The 18,861-nt window shown below is 47.0% G+C and overlaps 1 protein-coding gene across 1 annotated transcript in view; it reads left to right on the forward strand.

Annotated features, from left to right (window-relative positions):
• kcnt1b (potassium sodium-activated channel subfamily T member 1b) overlaps positions 1 to 18,861 on the forward strand; it is a gene marked incomplete at its 5' end in the record, with an annotated part of 317,351 nt that overhangs the window by 179,825 nt on the left and 118,665 nt on the right. Inside the window, 4 exons of the mRNA XM_084308105.1 lie at positions 5,664 to 5,769; positions 8,929 to 8,988; positions 9,092 to 9,140; positions 12,408 to 12,467. Of these exons, the coding sequence (XP_084164231.1) occupies positions 5,664 to 5,769; positions 8,929 to 8,988; positions 9,092 to 9,140; positions 12,408 to 12,467 (275 nt within the window). The remainder of the gene's footprint in view (positions 1 to 5,663; positions 5,770 to 8,928; positions 8,989 to 9,091; positions 9,141 to 12,407; positions 12,468 to 18,861) is intronic.

The following is an 18,861-nucleotide window of genomic DNA, read 5'->3' on the forward strand; positions in this document are numbered from 1 at the left end:
AGGAGGAATCTGCAGGTTCTAGTTGTTGAGGCAATGTGCGCAGAGACCAACGCGTCGTCAAGGACTACACCTAGGTTCATGGTGGTCAGGGACGGAGCCACAGCTACATTCTTCAAAGTGATTGAAAGGTTTGGGCAGTGGGGGATTCAGTCGGCAAATGAAGTAGCTCCATTTGACTCATGTTCAGTTTAAGGTGGTTGGTTTGACCATTTCCAGGCAGAAATGTTGGACAGGCAGGCTGAGATCTGTTCAGAGACTTGGGTATCTGAGGGAGGAAAGGATGGGAATAGTTGAGTGTCATCAGCATAGCAGTGGTATGAGAAGGCATGAGAAGTGATAACGATTTGGTGTAGAGTGAAGAGGAGGGGTCCAAGCACAGAGCCCTGTCAGTGATGTTTAATGTAGTAAACTCCTAATCAGCCATGGCGTGGCTATATTGTTTCTAGACGCTGTGTGCTTGTTATTATCACTAAACGTCCCCCGTCGATGACAGGAAGACAGCAGAAGCAAACAGGAAATGTCACATCTAGCCAAAGGCGTCTGCCGACCTATTTCTGTTGTGTATACCTTATTGTCTGTGCTTACCCGGTTCAGCATAGCAGTGGTATGAGAAGGCATGAGAAGTGATAAAGATTTGGTGTAGAGTGAAGAGGAGGGGTCCAAGGACCGAGCCCTGGGGGACACCCATCTTTAGGGATGCAAGGAGGATCTGATGGTTGACTGTGTTGAAGGCTGCTGACAGGTCCAAGAGAATCAGGACAGAGGGGAGGCCTTTCGCTCTTGCTAAGTGAAGAGCCTCTGTGACTGCTATGAGGGCCATCTGTGTGGAGTGAATGGTCTTGAAGCTTGATTGATTGGGGTCCAGGAGATCATTCTGTAATAGATCATCAGTGAGCTAGTTGGATATGGTACGTGGTACGTTCAAGTGATTTAGAGAGAAAAGAGAGAAGAGTGACAGGGTGAAGACAGTTATCTATGACAGTGGGGTTCAGGGCTTGTTTTTGGATGAGCAGTGTGACTCTGGCTTGGTGGAAACCACTCTGGAGTTGATGGTTGCAGGCAGGAATAGGAGGATGTCTGGTGTGATGGTGTGGAAGAGTGCAGAGTGTATTGCGTCCAGCTGGCATGTAGTGGGACGGTTCAGCATCAACAGTGTCAGAACTTCAGCGTCTATAAGGGGAGAGAAGGATGATACAGGAGACATGGTGGCATACAGTCTGTGTAGGTTCCTTGCAGAGATTCTGTGTGGAGGTTCCTTGTGGAGGTTCCTTGCAGAGGTTCCTTGCAGAGGTTCCTTGTGGAGGTTCCTTGTGTAGGTTCCTCATGGACGTTCCTCATGGACATTCCTCATGGACGTTCCTCATGGAGGTTCCTTGTGGAGGTTCCTTGTGGAGGTTCCTTGCAGAGGTTCCTTGTGGAGGTTCCTTGTGGAGGTTCCTTGCAGACGTTCCTTGTGGAGGTTCCTTGTGTAGGTTCCTCATGGACGTTCCTCATGAACGTTCCTCATGGACGTTCCTCATGGAGGTTCCTTGTGGAGGTTCCTTGTGGAGGTTCCTTGCAGAGGTTCCTTGTGGAGGTTCCTTGCAGAGGTTCCTTGTGGAGGTTCCTTGTGGAGGTTCCTCATGGACGTTCCTCATGGACGTTCCTCATGGAGGTTCCTTGTGGAGGTTCCTCATGGACGTTCCTCATGGAGGTTCCTTGTGCAGGTTCCTTGTGGAGGTTCTGTGTGGAGGTTCCTCATGGAGGTTCCTTGTGGAGGTTCCTTGTGGAGGTTCTGTGTGGAGGTTCCTTGTGGAGGTTCTGTGTGGAGGTTCCTTGTGGAGGTTCTGTGTGGAGGTTCCTTGTGTAGATTCCTTGTGGATGTTCTGTGTGGAGGTTCCTCATGGAGGTTCCTTGTGGAGGTTCTGTGTGGAGGTTCCTTGTGGAGGTTCCTCATGGAGGTTCCTTGTGGAGGTTCTGTGTGGAGGTTCCTCATGGAGGTTCCTTGTGGAGGTTCCTTGTGTAGATTCCTTGTGGAGGTTCTGTGTGGAGGTTCCTTGTGGAGGTTCTGTGTGGAGGTTCCTTGTGTAGATTCCTTGTGGAGGTTCTGTGTGGAGGTTCCTTGTGGAGGTTCTGTGTGGAGGTTCCTTGTGGAGGTTCTGTGTGGAGGTTCCTTGTGTAGATTCTGTGTGGAGGTTCCTTGTGTAGATTCCTTGTGGAGGTTCTGTGTGGAGGTTCCTTGTGGAGGTTCTGTGTGGATGTTCCTTGTGGAGGTTCTGTGTGGATGTTCCTTGTGTAGATTCCTTGTGGAGGTTCCTTGTGGAGGTTCCTTGTGGAGGTTCCTTGTGGAGGTTCTGTGTGGATGTTCCTTGTGTAGATTCCTTGTGTAGATTCCTTGTGGAGGTTCCTTGTGGAGGTTCCTTGTGGAGGTTCCTTGTGTAGATTCCTTGTGGAGGTTCTGTGTGGAGGTTCCTTGTGGATGTTCTGTGTGGAGGTTCCTTGTGTAGATTCATTGTGGAGGTTCTGTGTGGAGGTTCCTTGTGGAGGTTCTGTGTGGAGGTTCCTTGTGTAGATTCATTGTGGAGGTTCTGTGTGGAGGTTCCTTGTGGAGGTTCTGTGTGGAGGTTCCTTGTGGAGGTTCTGTGTGTAGGTTCCTTGTGGAGGTTCCTTGTGGAGGTTCCTTGTGGAGGTTCCTTGTGGAGGTTCCTTGTGGAGGTTCTGTGTGGAGGTTCTGTGTGGAGGTTCTGTGTGGAGGTTCTGTGTGGAGGTTCCTTGTGGAGGTTCCTCATGTAGGTTCCTTGTGGAGGTTCCTCATGTAGGTTCCTTGTGGAGGTTCCTTGTGGAGGTTCCTTGTAGGCTGAAAGAACAAGGCAGTAGTAGTAAGTTGTTTGGAGGATGCTAACAAGAGGTCATGATAAGTAGTGATGTCATCAGTGAGGCAGGTCTTTTTGCGGGACTCACGTTCTGTTTTGTTCTATACATGCGAGCAAGTGCACCTACTTTGGTACTGGTATTTGTGCACTTGTGTATTTGTTTGTCCACCATGTGCATCTTCATTTGTTCTAATTTGTGTGTATGTGTGTGTTTGTGTCGTTCTGCATTTGTTTGTGTGTCTGTGTAGCGTATTTGTGTGTGTGCAGCAGTGCCTGTCAGTGATGTTTAATGTAGTAAACTCATAATCAGCCATGGCATGGCTATTATTGTTCCTAGGCGCTGTGTGCTTGTTATTATCACTAAACGTCCCCCGTCGATGACAGGAAGACAGCAGAAGCAAACAGGAAATGTCACATCTAGCCAAAGGCGTCTGCCGACCTATCCCATGTAGACCAATTGTTTGTGCTTACCCGGTTTCAAATCATTTAACATTGATTCTGGCATTGGTCTCTAAGGAGAGACCATGTCACTAGAGATCAGGTAGTTTGGTTGATTTGGATGACCTTAGATAATGCAGCTAGTGCCCCCTTGTGGCCGGCTAGCGTATCTGCAGCCATAACTGCTGTCTAGAGGGAAAACAGCAGGCGATCCACACTGGAAGCTCACTGCCACGTCACTCACACCATCAGCGAAACTGACATGACACCTTAATGACATTCCGATTTTAAATTGTCAATATGTTTCTAAGGCCCTAAACATGGCAAATCTGTTGCTCAATCAAATAGCCTCTACCTTTATTGGTATAAACATTTATTCTGTATAGTCCCAAGTCTACTTGTTTTCCCAGAGCTTCTGACGGAAGAAACGTCTCCTTTCTCCGTGTCTCAGTATGCATGGTGGTGTGTGTGTGTGTGTGTATGCGTGTGCACGTGGTGCAGGCTTATATGTGTGTGCCTCCATTCACGGTAATATGATATTCATCCACCAAAGCTTCCACAAAACATTGCTATGCAGACAGCAACTTCCCCCTGCTCCCATACAAGCCACCACGTGTTTAGCTTGCACCAGATCCCCTCGTCCTGCCACAAAGCCCCCTCTTCAAAGTGACAGTGTTTCTGTTATTCTTGGTCGGTTTGAAAGTCAGAAGTCAGAAGAGATCTGTTGTGACAGGTTGCCAGGGCAGCACAGAGCCGCGTTAGTCACGCTCCATTGCGTGGACAGATATAGTCACTTTAGGCTTTTTGCAGGTAGGGCAGTGAGCGAAGACCAGCGACTAAGAGAGCGGGTCAGCTGAGGGGAGAGGAGGCATGCGCCTGCCAACAGCTAGGTGCTCATGCGCACCTTGGCACAGCTGGTGGTCTCGCTGGATGTGCAGACATGAGGTAGACAGTCTTTTAAGAAAAAGGACGAGCTAATGTCTGCAAAGACCAGTGGAGACATCTGGAGTAAACATGACATCATCCACCCATCATCCACCACGGGAGTCGAGAGGGGCTGAACAGCCCAGCGCCACCCGATGTCTGAGCCTACTAGGGCTGTCCCCTCGATTAGTCCATTCATTGATCGGGTTAGTCTTAGTCAACTTTGTTAGTCGAATATTTGATTTTATGGTGTTTTTTTCCCATGCCAAAAGAGTGAACAATTATAAGCACCTCTGATAAGCGCTAGCATGATTGCATGTGGGAACTAATCGATTAGTCGACAAAGCCCCATGCATATCACACATAGTGAAGAATTCCTGTTGTAGTTGAGGAGGACAGCCTCATAGCCTACTGAGTACAGCCAATGTGTTCCCACGACTACCACGCCATTAGAGGCAGGTTCAGAAAAGTTCTACCCAGAAGACAACACTGCTTCTTCGTCATTTGAGATTCACTCGGCGGTTGGAGCATGGAACTTTTAAGCATTAGGACTGCCACTTAGTGGACAGAGTGATGGGCATCATTCACCTCATTATGGAATACATCGGGAGCCATTAGGTGATGGTATACATGAGAGAGGAGTCAATCACCCCATAAACACGTAGAAGATCATCTGATGCAAATGGCGTGGTGAGGGAGAGGAAATTGCATAAGTGCACCACTCTGCATCTCTATGGTTACCGCAGGATGCTGGTTCTTCAGCAGGGCTGACTGCAGTCTGGGACTTGGCCTGACCACACCCCCCTCTCCTGGGAAAACAAGAACAACTTCTCTCTCTCTTATGCCAACCAATCATTTTTGTATTCTCTCCTAATTCTCCACTTCAGACTTGTTTAACTTTTTAGTTTTTTAATATGTGTCACTTTTTAGGGGGTCTGATCTCATGTTCTTGACAGTTTGAACGGGGGGGGGGGCTCTGAAATGTTTTCCTATCAAAGATCTATTCTTCTTGTTGGAACTGTATATAGCCATTTTGTTGTTTACATTTTATAATAGTATAATATCTACTATCTGCATTGTACACTTTTTTAGAACTGTATATAGTCATCTTGCTGTTATTTATCTTATTTAAATTTTATTCTATGCTATTTTAATACAAATTTATTTATATCATATTGGATGCTGCTATGGTCGAGGAACCACAACAAAGTGAATTTCACTTTATTTGCTGTAAGGTACTGAATGAGGTGACTGAATCTGAAAAGGAATAAAGGAATCTGAATGTCAATGCTTAAACTCAGCCAAACAATATCACAATACAGTACAGTATCAAATATCAAATACACGAATACCATTCCATTCCAAACCCGATCTGTCACCTCACACCACCCGATCTGTCACCTAACACCATCCGATCTGTCACCTAACACCACCCCTCCTGTTCCTCAGGCCTGAGAATCCGCCTCTTCAACTTCTCCCTGAAGCTGCTCAGCTGCGCCCTCTACTGCCTCCGAGTGAGATTGGAAGACCCCAGCGAATCGCCGCTTAACAATAAGTGTGTTTTTGCATGTACATTGATTCACAGTCCAATATCATTCAGGGTACTTGAGTATTCCGTCTTAGAGCATGATGTAAAAACAGCCATACGCTGTTTACAGTAGCTAATATTATGCTCATATATTGACTATGAGTAACCTGAATACAATAATGGTCTCTGTGTACTTGCTTTTAAATATGACGGAGCCGCGTATTCTGCGTTCCTTTGGAGTGTACTTTGTGCACATCCTGAGAAATTAACGCTACACGTCCAAAGAATGCAATGAAGCGCATCAACAGTAGGTGCATGTGACGGGCCGCTAAACGCTAAAACTCAGAAAGAAAATGGTCTGAGATGTTTTTCTGCCATGATCTCAACATCCGTTCTCGATTGTTTCCATGTTTTATGTTTACATTGCAAATCTGGATTCACAACGAATTCTTCTTCTGTATAGACTTTGTTTGCATCCGGGACGCGTGAATACTTTGGGCAACCAACATGTCCTTCCGCGTTTCTCTGATTGGCCAGCGTTGGCCAGCGCTCTCCTTCACTCATAACGTTATTTCGCCAACATAGCCCAGCTGTCAGAAACTGTACATTGTAACGGTATATAACATAACGTTATATAATGTTATTTCGTGTTTTATTCATAACATTATTTCGCGTGACAACACAACACAGCCCAGTCAGAAACTGTACATTGAGGGGGTTTGAATCACTGTACATTGAGGGGGTTTGAATCACTGTTTACACTCCCCACTTACTGTACCATGTTCTACATATAGAACCTCATCTCATGCACCGGTTTGAATCAAAGCCCTATCGAACGTACTCAAGCTCTACTGTCTTTAACCATTAAAGTTTACACTCCCCACTTACTGTACCATGTTCGTTCAAGAGTGGATTTGTGTTGCAGAACATGCCTGTTAATTACCTTTTAAATATCTGTTATGTGGTTAGGGTATGTAGGTTTTTTAAATAAATGCCCAGTCTTGTAAATAATAATAACAATAATTGCGTTGTGAAACCTGTGGTGCTCAAGTGCAACATCCCATGGGACACGTGAGCCTTCAGAGCTGCTCTTATTTGTAAATAGAAGAAAAAGGAGTTTTTCATTGTTCAAGAGTGGATATATGTTGCAGAACATGCCTGTTAATTACCTTTTAAATATCTGTTATGTGGTTAGGGTATGTATGTTTTTTAAATAAATGCCCAGTCTTGTAAATAATAATATAACGTTACAATGTACAGTTTCTGACAGCTGGGCTGTGTTGGCAAAATAACGTTATGAGTGAATCTGGTAGTTGTTTTGATAAATATGTTGTTTTGATAAATATGTATTCTACGGATTCGAACATAACATTACATTTCCGCGATTAGCCTCGCTTGGCGTTTGAGTGCCGTCAAAAAGAAAATGCGCATGCGCGCGTTACCGGCGTAGGGGGAAAACGAGCGTAGAGGGCTGGTCGATCGCTGGCCAATCAGAGAAACGCGGAAGGACATGTTGGTTGCCCAAAGTATTCACGCATCCGGGACAGACTACAATATATTTGCATTTGTTAGCCCTGCTAGCGATCTAAACAATCTATCCATGCCAAAGCTAGATGTAAAAGGTGAAAGACTCACATTCACAACTATCTTGATTTGGAAAAATTACATCCAACCGTTTTAGTTTGAAACAACTTTTAGTCAGGGGAGTGCCATGATTTCTCTATAGAGCCCTGTTGTACTGTACAAGGTACAGTAGGGGGCAACTCGGTCATGTTATTCAGTGGGTATTTCTGATTGGCTCAAACACAAGAAACCTGTGTATAATGTGTCCACTTGTCTGCTTGTACACATGGTTAAAAGCAAGTAGCTTGTACCGAGACTCTGAGTGGGACACGCTCATGTTAGCCAGCATACTGAAGCACCGTTTCACAGTCTGTGGAAGTTCTGTTTCCATGGTCATAGTCACAATATTCCATATATATATATGAGAACATTCATACTCAGGATATGAAGATGCATATATTGAGAAAAGAAGATACAAACTGCACACCTGATCTTGTCTATGACTTGATAGCTATGGATAGCTACTAGGGATGGGATGGTTTATCAAATTCAATATATTGCGATGCAGAAATGCGACAATACTTAGCTTGAGGCAGAAAAGGCATATCGCGACATCAGCAAAATTTGTATTCTGTCGTACCAGTAATCACAAATTAGACGCCTTGCACTTTAACAAGCTCTCCGGCTCCCGTTACAGCAGGGGGGCGCTGTTTTGTATGTAACACTGTCGCTGGAAACACGCTACAACTCCTAACTCCTCAGAGAGTGGCATCAAACCTGAGACGAAGAGCGTTCTATCCGTACTGAAATCATCAGTGTGGCATACCTTCCTCAAAACGTACTGTGAGATAAGCATATCATCCCATCCCTATGAACTACTATAAGTAGGGATATTAATGCATTATGCACATAATCTGTTCTGTCTGACGGACCACCATACCACAGCATCACCTGCACATCCAGCTTTTTATTTATACTTAATTTTTACATTTGATCAGGCTTATTTCCCCAGTCGGCTGCAGGATATTACCTCATTTCCCTACCAGGACATTTAATATCACGCTTATGAATCTCCAAGTGAGAGTTCATGAATATTCCTTCAGCGTGGTCTTTATTATTCCCTGAATTGTTTTCCCCCAAAAGAGGAGTGGCATGACCAAAATAGAGGCGTGGCGAGATCAAAATCCAGTGCGATTGACGTATTGCTGTTCTGACATCTGGCACAGTGCCATGAACGCAACACAGCTCAAAGATAATCACCTGCTATTTGTTTACGGTCATCTCCTGTTGCTACCAAGACACCTATGATGATGATGTGATGGAATACTATAGAAATGAAAGGGATAGTTCAGATTTTTGGAACCCTAGCCCTATGATGTCCTACTCATAGGAGCACTCACTTCACACACGCCGCACACAAAGTAGATTTTCAGTAGTCAGCCTGTACAGACAGGGGCTCGACCCCCTTGACATTGCATTAGTATGATGTACGATACACAGTATGCTTCCTGATGGACCTGTTTCCCAGTGGGCCCATGTTTTCCACACATAAACAAACAGAAAAAACAAGCTTCGATGCTGACTTCGCCTTTTCCCTTCGCTGTTGATGTTTTGTTGGCACAGTGCGAGCAGTCGAAACAGCACCCTGAGCAGCACCACAGAAGACCCCGCGGAAATCAACTGGTACGTTGCCGTCAAAACGCCGCTGTGGCGCACAGTTATTCCCAGAGCAATTATGACCGTGTGTTAACTAATCCTCGTGTTTCCTTCTTTCCTTCTCTGAAAGGGAGTTGATATTCTGGGTGAACAGGAAGGTTCCTGTATGGGCGATACAGGTGAGAAGGAACACTCACTTAAAGGTGCACTACGCGGTTTCGGAGGAGGAGGGGGATTAGTCTGCAGCGCGACTGCCGAAGACATTTACTGATTTACTCATTTTTAGAATTCTTGTATTTTGTGTTTTCATAAATGTAAAAAAAATCATTTTTAGGCACCTAGTGCCTTTCACTACCACACTACAGACGGTTAACCCTTGCACTACCACACTACAGACGTTAACCCTTTCACTACCACACTACAGATGGTTAACCCTTTCACTACCACACTACAGACGGTTAACCCTTTCACTACCACACTACAGAAGGTTAACCTTTCACTACCACACTGCAGACGGTTCACCTTTCACTACCACACTACAGAAGGTTAACCCTTTCACTACCACACTACAGAAGGTTAACCCTTTCACTACCACACTACAGAAGGTTAACCTTTCACTACCACACTACACAAGGTTAACCCTTTCACTACCACACTTAACCCTTTCACTACCACACTAAAGCTGCAACGTCCCACATATAAGAAATAAAGGAAGCTGTCATACGTGTGTGTAGTCCTATGAAAGAAGAGACCCAGAGCTTTCGATGGGCTTCAGAATTTCATAAAACTACACTACCCAGCTCACGCCAGCCCCTGTCAAACTTGGAGCCGTCTGGAGTGAAATAATTTTTCTACTTTCTTTGTCATGATTATGAACAAACCTGAACGTTATTGCCTTTACGTTTCATAGAACGTAGTTTGTTTCTTTACGTTTCTGTGAACGTCTAGAGAGAAAAAACACATCTCAATCTGATGAAAAATGGCGGAGCATTTTTCATTACAAAAAAGTAACTGTACAGTAGATTTCATTCACGGTTTTTGCTGCCCTGTTATGGGCGCCTGGTGGTACTAAATCCAGATTGAACTCTGCCATTGGAAAGAAGAGATTTGGCCCGATCCATAGATGTCTGACTTGGCCTAAGAGGTTAAAGGGGAAATTAAACATTTCAATATGTTTGTTGACAGAGTCACTTATGGGGCGACAATAACTTGGTCATGACGACAAGGTTTCTCTCTTTAGCCTTTGGCGTGGTTTATTATCATTGCACCCAACAGTACACGAGACCTTCTCCTTATGAGAGGCGACGGAGGAAGAGACAGAGAGGGAGGGAACATTCCCTTAAATACCCTCTTACCTGGCGCCAGCGTCAATAGCTCCGCCTATAGCACCCTCTTGTGGAAACAGTTAGACAGTTACATGCAATCGTACACATCACATAACTTTAACAATGTTATTTCCATGGCTTAGGAAATTTGAATTTTGAAAAGAAATCTATCAATATATGTGAACATGAGCTACTCTCTCTCTCTCTGAAAGTCAGAAACCAGAGCATTAAACGGAGCTTTATTCTACTGTAGTGCTCTCAGTTCTGAAACTGAAATGTACCCATAGACCATACACCGCAACACTTCCGGGATTCTGAAATCGTGGGAGAGATAGCGGGGGGAGAAAATTAATGAATGTGGATGAGAGCCTCGACATTAAGTGGTTGTTGCTACGGCTGTGGGGGTGCTGGAGCCATGAACCAATAGAGTTTTATAAGCCTGAGTCTCCTGAACACGGAGAGACCAATTCCAAGTCGATTGGCACTTTCTCTGCCAAGCTATAGTAGCTTTTTCGCACCTACTCCTGAACTACGCATGCGCAGATTGCCCACGGAGTCTAGGTCTATCAATCTCCGCATGCGTAGTTTGGGAGTAGGTGCGAAAAAGTTACTATAGCTCGGCCGATAATTGCCTAAGTAACTTTTTGGCCAAATTGAGATTTCTGCTGTAATCTGTAATCTCCTCACACTGCTGCATCGCCCTGGCTTAGTGCCTATGTCCTCAGCCAATCAGAACGCTTGCTAGGTTCAAAAATCCCCATCTGCCTAACTCACTCATGTGACTTGTGCATTTTAACTCATTCACTGCCAACGACGAGTATACTCGTTATTGGGCACCAATCGTTGAACGCCAACAACGAGTATACTCGTTATTTGATCGTTATTTTTTTTTTTCGATATTTCTATTCATTACAGGCACACAAACTTGGGGTTAACATGGGGAATCAGCCTGAGAATGTAAAAGTGCAATACCGGCCGCATCACGCTACCCTTTGTACCCTCCTATCTTGGCCTGTGGGACCGCCAAACGTCTCCGGTTTCATGTTTCCTTGTCGGGCGAGGGCAGCCGGTCTGCCGGTTCCATTGAAGCGCTTCAAATATTCTCGATCCATATGTTGTGGTGGATTATGCCTTGGGCCAAATGGACATTGGAAGTACCAGATGGTGATCAAACAATTGGAATATTATTTTTGGAATACTCCTGATCACAGGTAAGAATGATCTGACGTCAATTTTAGCTTGATCCTGCAATGCTTTTACACCGATCGGGCTGATAACCGTTTTTCATGTTCAATACGAATGCCGTTACTGACAATCAAATAATCAGAAACAACCCCCCCCCCCCCCCCCCTCCCTTTCATGCATTCATGAGGGAACATAATACCTATGATATAGATTTGATTTCGGGATAATAGCGTATACAGGCAAGAAATGGCTACGTCTATAGTGGAATTGACGTGTAGGGCTATAACTCATGCATTTCATGAATTACCCTAGACCGCTCTAAAACCATACTTATATTCACCACAGTATAACACGGGAATGTATGGATGGAAACATTTATTCTTTTCCACATATTGAACGATAGATAGGTGATGTCAAATGGGCCATAGTATTGTATCCATAGCTATAATATAGAATATAGTTATAGCTATACAAACAAGGTGACTCAGTCCTATCTTTTAAATCATGGCAATGCTACCACAGGGCCATGGCTAATGCCCGGCAGTTAATGAGTTAACGTTAACGTTAACACAGATGGCGATCGCATGACTTAGGCAAATATAACAACTGCCTTAGTGTATGACATGTATGTATTGTATGTACGAGGAAAAAATGCCTAAGTCACAACATATTTTCTTTAAAAGTCACCTTATTTTGTTACGCAATGCTTGTTGTGTTTTTGTATTTTTGCAAACTTGTTGATACACCTTGTGGAACTTATTTTCAAAATATTAATTAAAAACTCGTACACATTTGCGTTTTTTCTTCTTTTCCAAAAATCGTGAAAAATTACTTAGGCAATTATCGTATGAGGCTAACGATTTATAACGCAAAGCATTTGAGCAAAGGCCACGGCACCGGTGCTAATAAACTCTTTCCCTCTCCCCTTTGTTCCAGGTGACCGTGGCCTCAATCAGCTTCCTGGAGACCATGCTCATCACATATCTCAGCTATAAGGTAAAGAAGCTGCTCTTTCCACTGGTGTCTGGTGAAAGATGCTCTGTTTCTGTACCGTGTTTCACAAGCCTCTGATTGTCCGGTATGTGTGTTAGTTCCAAGACATTGCTACAATAGAATATAATAGAATAGAAGTACTTTATTGATCCTGAGGGAAATTCAGCACTAAATGGTAAATGGCTGCATTTATATAGCAGCTTTTAGCCAAAGCGCTTTACAATTTGTTCATCACATTTTTACCCATTCACTCACACATTCACACACCGACGGCGGAGGCGACCGTGCAAGGTGCCAACCTGCTCATCAGGAGCAGTTAGGGGTTAAGTGTCTTGCTCAAGGACACCTCGACACGCTGCCCGGGAGGAGCGGGAATCGAACCGGGAACCTCCGGATTACCAGACGACTGCTCTACCTCCTGAGCCCCAGCACTGCAGATCGCTCACAATAAACATTTTGGTAGTAAAAAATTATAAATCACAAATAAGAATAAAAATACAGTCAGGGATATACATACGTATATACATTCTAAAATATGTATATACAGTCAAATGTACAGTAATAAGTGTAAAATAATTGTGAATGTCGACGTAAAGGTAAAAGTCATAAGTCGTCAAGTCAAGGCAGTGAGGCACAGTGATGCTTTGTATAGTCTGATGGCTGTTGGAATGACGGACTTCCTGGGCTGTTGAGTGTGCATTCTAGCTATAGCCTATACATATCAAATCCAGTAACTAAAACATTTTGGTTAATCTGAAAGGACACGTAACTCCTGAATAGTTTACCTTCGGGAGACTTTAATCTAACAAACGGAATATAATACTGCATACAAACATTAGCTGTGCGGTAGTGGGTAGACACAAACAGTTGTTTTACAGGTCAAACAAAAGCCAGTGTGTTCAGCTGAGAGTCCACATCATTAACATGCTCGACAAATGAGCTCACCCTTAGAATGCTCATGAATAAAACATAAAAGTGCATTGATTTGTGCATTGGCTCTAGAGCCCCACATTAGTTGTAGTGCTACTTTATCTAGCTTTTAATCAATTCCACTGTTATTAACTTTTATTCCAAAGAAAGAAGTGCAGTTGATTTGGATTCACTTAGATCTTAGCAGCATCAGGCTTGTAGCGCATGGAGACGTGTCATTACCTGCGGCGGTACGCTGTTGTTTGGCTACACTTCATCATGTTGCCATGGTAACTAGTAGGGGTGGGGGGACATATTGATACAGTATAGTATTGTGATACATTCCCCCACTATATTGTATGGATATGTTGACTGGACTGTATTCTTCATGGTACAGTACTAGTGTATGTCAAAGCTCTGATATTACTGTTATGGTTTGTAACCGACCCCAATCGCACAACACAAGACAGGTATGATGGTTTGCCAAGAAACAGATATTTATTGAACAACAGGGAAATACAGGGAAAAGGGCACTGTCCCTTTAAGGGAGAATCACAAATACAGGAATATAATATGAGGGGAAGGAAAGGTGCCTTTAAGAGGCGGGCAGGAAAAGGGAACACTAAGGGAAAGTAAGGGAACGCCTAAGGGAAGGTTAAGGGAACGCCTTGGGACAGAGGAACTAGAGACTAGGTAAACCAGGGACAAGGAGAACTAGGGAGAGAGGACTAGGGACTAGGAGAGCTAGGGAACAGGAGAAACGGGGACTAGGGGAACTAGGGACAAGGAACTAGGTGGAACTAGAAGGGGAGAACTTGGGACCAGGAACTAGGTGGAACTAGAAAGGGGAGAACTAGGGAACAGGAACTAGGTGGAACTAGAAAGGGGAGAACTAGGGAACAGAGGGGACTGAGGCCCGCGGAGGCGGGCTGGGAAACAGGGAGGAACTGGGAGGACTGGTGGAAATCATCTGGGCCGCTCTGCGGGACAGAGGAGATAGTTAATGCACAAAAGGGAAAAAACAGAGCAGGTGCAGAACAGTCCAAATAACAAAGTGAACAAAGTAATAATATCTTCGTGTGACAAACACACAGGGGGAGATGTAAAGTCCAAAAATACTATTCTAAGTGAGAACCAAAAACAGAGGCATTACGCTGGGAGATGAAATGTCCAAACTAACTAACAGAGGCAATACGCTGGGAGATGAATTGTCCAAACTAACTAACAGAGGCAATACGCTGGGAGAGTGACATCACAATCAAAACTCACCCAGGCGTATGCGTAAAGGAACAGGAATAGCAGTGGGAACGGGGGCAAGAGCACTACGCTGAGTGAGTGACATCACAATCAAAAACTCACCCAGGCGTATGCGTAAAGGTACAGGGACAGCAACGGGAACGGGGGCAAGGGCACTACGCTGAGTGAGTGACATCACAATCAAAACTCACCCAGGCGTATGCGTAAAGGTACAGGGACAGCAACGGGAACGGGGGCAAGGGCACTACGCTGAGTGAGTGACATCACAATCAAAACTCACCCAGGCGTATGCGTAAAGGTACAGGGGCAGCAACGGGGCGAGGGCATCGCCACCGGGTGGCTGGCTGTCCGAGCCGAGGGGCAGAGTGCTGGAACAGTGGCGGTGACGAGGGCATCGTCCACCGGGTAGCCGCTGTCGGAGCCGAGGAACAGAGTGCTGGAACAGTGGCGGTGACGAGGGCATCGTCCACCGGGTAGCCGCTGTCGGAGCTGAGGAACAGAGTGCGCGCCACACCTTGGTGTGCGCGTCGGAACAGGGAGCTGGAACAGTGGCGGTGGCGAGGATGTCGTCCACCGGGTAGCCACTGTCGGAGCCGAGGAACAGAGTGCGCGCCACACCTTGGTGTGCGCGTCGGAACAGTGGCGGTGGCGAGAGCGTCGTCCACCGGGTAGCCGCTGTCGGAGCCGAGGAACAGAGTGCGCGCCACACCTTGGTGTGCGCGTCGGAACAGGGAGCTGGAACAGTGGCGGTGGCGAGGATGTCGTCCACCGGGTAGCCACTGTCGGAGCCGAGGAACAGAGTGCGCGCCACACCTTGGTGTGCGCGTCGGAACAGTGGCGGTGGCGAGAGCGTCGTCCACCGGGTAGCCGCTGTCGGGCGTCGGAACAGAGAGACGCCTCGGGGTGCGTCTGCGAGGAGGAGTGTGCCAAGCACGAAGGTCTGGAAGATGCGCATCTGTGCGCTGGTACGGAGGAGCGTGCCAAGCTCGAAGGTCTGGAAGATGCGCGTCAGTGCGCTGGTACGGAGGAGCGTGCCAAGCTCGAAGGTCTGGAAGATGCGCGTCTGTGCGCTGGTACGGAGGAGCGTGCCAAGCTCGAAGGTTCTTGGAAGATGCGCGTTGCGCGCTGGTCTGGAGAGCGTGCCAAGCTCGAGCGTCCTTGGAAGATGCGCGTTGCGCGCTGAGGACTGGAGAGCGTCTGCGCTGGTCTGGATGTGCGTCAGGAGGAACAGCTGCGCGGGGGTCTGCAGTGGAACGCTGGGGTGCCTCCCGTGGAAGTACAGGGAGCGCAGACCAGTCTTCCCCACAGGCAACGGCGACAGCTGGCGAAGGCTGGAGCAAACATCTCGACGCCGGAGAATGGAACAGCATAGGCAGACAGAGGATCTCCCGAAAGAGTCTAGATGTTTAGAGAATATGACTCGGCAAGTATACAACACGACCCCACGCCAAAACGAGGGGAAGCGCCCTGGTATTTAAAGCCCACCGGGGGACTAATTAGCCTGCCACCACAGGTGCGAGAGATAATAGAATATCAAACAGGTGTGGCCACTAAGGGTAAGGAACGAGAGGGTGGGGGCTAGAGAGAGTGAGTAGGGAATTCCTAACAGTAGGCTTAAAGAAGACAGAGAATAGGGAATTCCTAACAGTAGGCTTAAAGAAGACAGAGAATAGGGAATTCCTAACAGTAGGCTTAAAGAAGACAGAGAAAAGGTAGTGAGCAGCGGGCAAAACCTCACAGTATCCCCCCCTCCAACGGGAGCCACCCGGCGACCCAAAACAAATACAGACAGAGTGGCAGGGGGCAAAACAAGACAAAAACGAAGGCACTGGCCAAGCCAGTAGGGGAAGCCACCACAAGAGTGGGGCTAGCAAAAGAAACAGGGTCGCCGAGGGGTAACTAGGGTAGCAGAGGGGCAACTGGTCTAGAGGAACTGGGTCTAGAGAACTAGTCTAGCGAACTGGGCAAGAGAACTGGTCTAGAGAACTGGTCTAGAGGAACTGGGTCTAGAGAACTGAGGGGCAAGCAGGGTAGCTAAGGGGTAACCATGGAAGCACCGGGAAAGGGCTAGCAGAGGGAAGGTTGCTGCCAGGGCACTGACAGCTACAGGGCCTATGCTAGCTGTACTGCTACATCAACATAGAGGCTGCGCAAGCTGCCGGAGCCAGGCTAGCAGAGGGAAAGGGTAGCTGCCAGGGCGCTGATAGCTACAGGGCCTATGCTAGCTGTACTGCTACATCAACATAGAGGCTGCGCTAGCTGCCGAGCTAGGCTAGCAGAGGGAAAGGGTAGCTGCCAAGGCACTGATAGCTACAGGGCCTATGCTAGCTGTACTGCTACATCTACATAGAGGCTGCGCTAGCTGCCGGAGCTAGGCTGGCAGACAGGGCTGGACCAGCATGAGAGAACAAGCTAGCTGGAAGGACAGTCCTAGCTGTGGGAATACTGACCTTGCTAGCTGAAGGGCAGTCCTAGCAGTGGGAGAAACTACACAAAAAAGTGGAGGCCATGCAGAGGGACCGGGTTAGCTGCTTGGGCCTGGCTAGCTACAGGGCCTATGCCAGCTGCAAGGCTGCATTAACATAGAGGCTGTGCTAACAGCCGGGGCCAAGCTAGCAGACCGGGGCCATGCAGAGGGAAACTGGGTTAGCTGCCAGGGCATGGCTAGCTACAGGGCCCATGCCAGCAGCAAGGGCTGCATAAACATAGAGGCTGTGCTAGCAGCCGGGGCAAGACTAGCAGACAGGGGCTCTGCTGAGGGACTGGGTTAGCCGCCAGGGCATGGCTAGCTACAGGGGGGTCAAACAGGGCAAAACGGGAAGCAAACAGGGGAGCTAACCGGGGAGACTAACAAGCTAAACAGGGAAGCTAAACTGGGCTAAACAGGGGAGTAACAGGCTAACAAGGGAGCTAAACAGGACTAACAAGGAAGCTAAACTGGGCTAACAGGGAAGCTAACAGGGCTAACAGGGGAGCTAGAGGGGACAAGAAAAAAAAGGCAAACTCAACATACACAGTCTGTGCTGGCTGGGGTCGTAGACTTGGTGGGGTCGTACTGTTATGGTTTGTAACCGACCCCAATCGCACAACACAAGACAGGTATGATGGTTTGCCAAGAAACAGATATTTATTGAACAACAGGGAAATACAGGGAAAAGGGCACTGTCCCTTTAAGGGAGAATCACAAATACAGGAATATAATATGAGGGGAAGGAAAGGTGCCTTTAAGAGGCGGGCAGGAAAAGGGAACACTAAGGGAAAGTAAGGGAACGCCTAAGGGAAGGTTAAGGGAACGCCTTGGGACAGAGGAACTAGAGACTAGGTAAACCAGGGACAAGGAGAACTAGGGAGAGAGGACTAGGGACTAGGAGAGCTAGGGAACAGGAGAAACGGGGACTAGGGGAACTAGGGACAAGGAACTAGGTGGAACTAGAAGGGGAGAACTTGGGACCAGGAACTAGGTGGAACTAGAAAGGGGAGAACTAGGGAACAGGAACTAGGTGGAACTAGAAAGGGGAGAACTAGGGAACAGAGGGGACTGAGGCCCGCGGAGGCGGGCTGGGAAACAGGGAGGAACTGGGAGGACTGGTGGAAATCATCTGGGCCGCTCTGCGGGACAGAGGAGATAGTTAATGCACAAAAGGGAAAAAACAGAGCAGGTGCAGAACAGTCCAAATAACAAAGTGAACAAAGTAATAATATCTTCGTGTGACAAACACACAGGGGGAGATGTAAAGTCCAAAAATACTATTCTAAGTGAGAACCAAAAACAGAGGCATTACGCTGGGAGATGAAATGTCCAAACTAACTAACAGAGGCAATACGCTGGGAGATGAATTGTCCAAACTAACTAACAGAGGCAATACGCTGGGAGAGTGACATCACAATCAAAACTCACCCAGGCGTATGCGTAAAGGAACAGGAATAGCAGTGGGAACGGGGGCAAGAGCACTACGCTGAGTGAGTGACATCACAATCAAAAACTCACCCAGGCGTATGCGTAAAGGTACAGGGACAGCAACGGGAACGGGGGCAAGGGCACTACGCTGAGTGAGTGACATCACAATCAAAACTCACCCAGGCGTATGCGTAAAGGTACAGGGACAGCAACGGGAACGGGGGCAAGGGCACTACGCTGAGTGAGTGACATCACAATCAAAACTCACCCAGGCGTATGCGTAAAGGTACAGGGGCAGCAACGGGGCGAGGGCATCGCCACCGGGTGGCTGGC

The sequence above is a fragment of the Notolepis coatsorum genome (genome assembly GCF_963971535.1).
Source record: "Notolepis coatsorum genome assembly, chromosome: 2".
Taxonomy (NCBI): Eukaryota; Metazoa; Chordata; class Actinopteri; order Aulopiformes; family Paralepididae; genus Notolepis; species Notolepis coatsorum.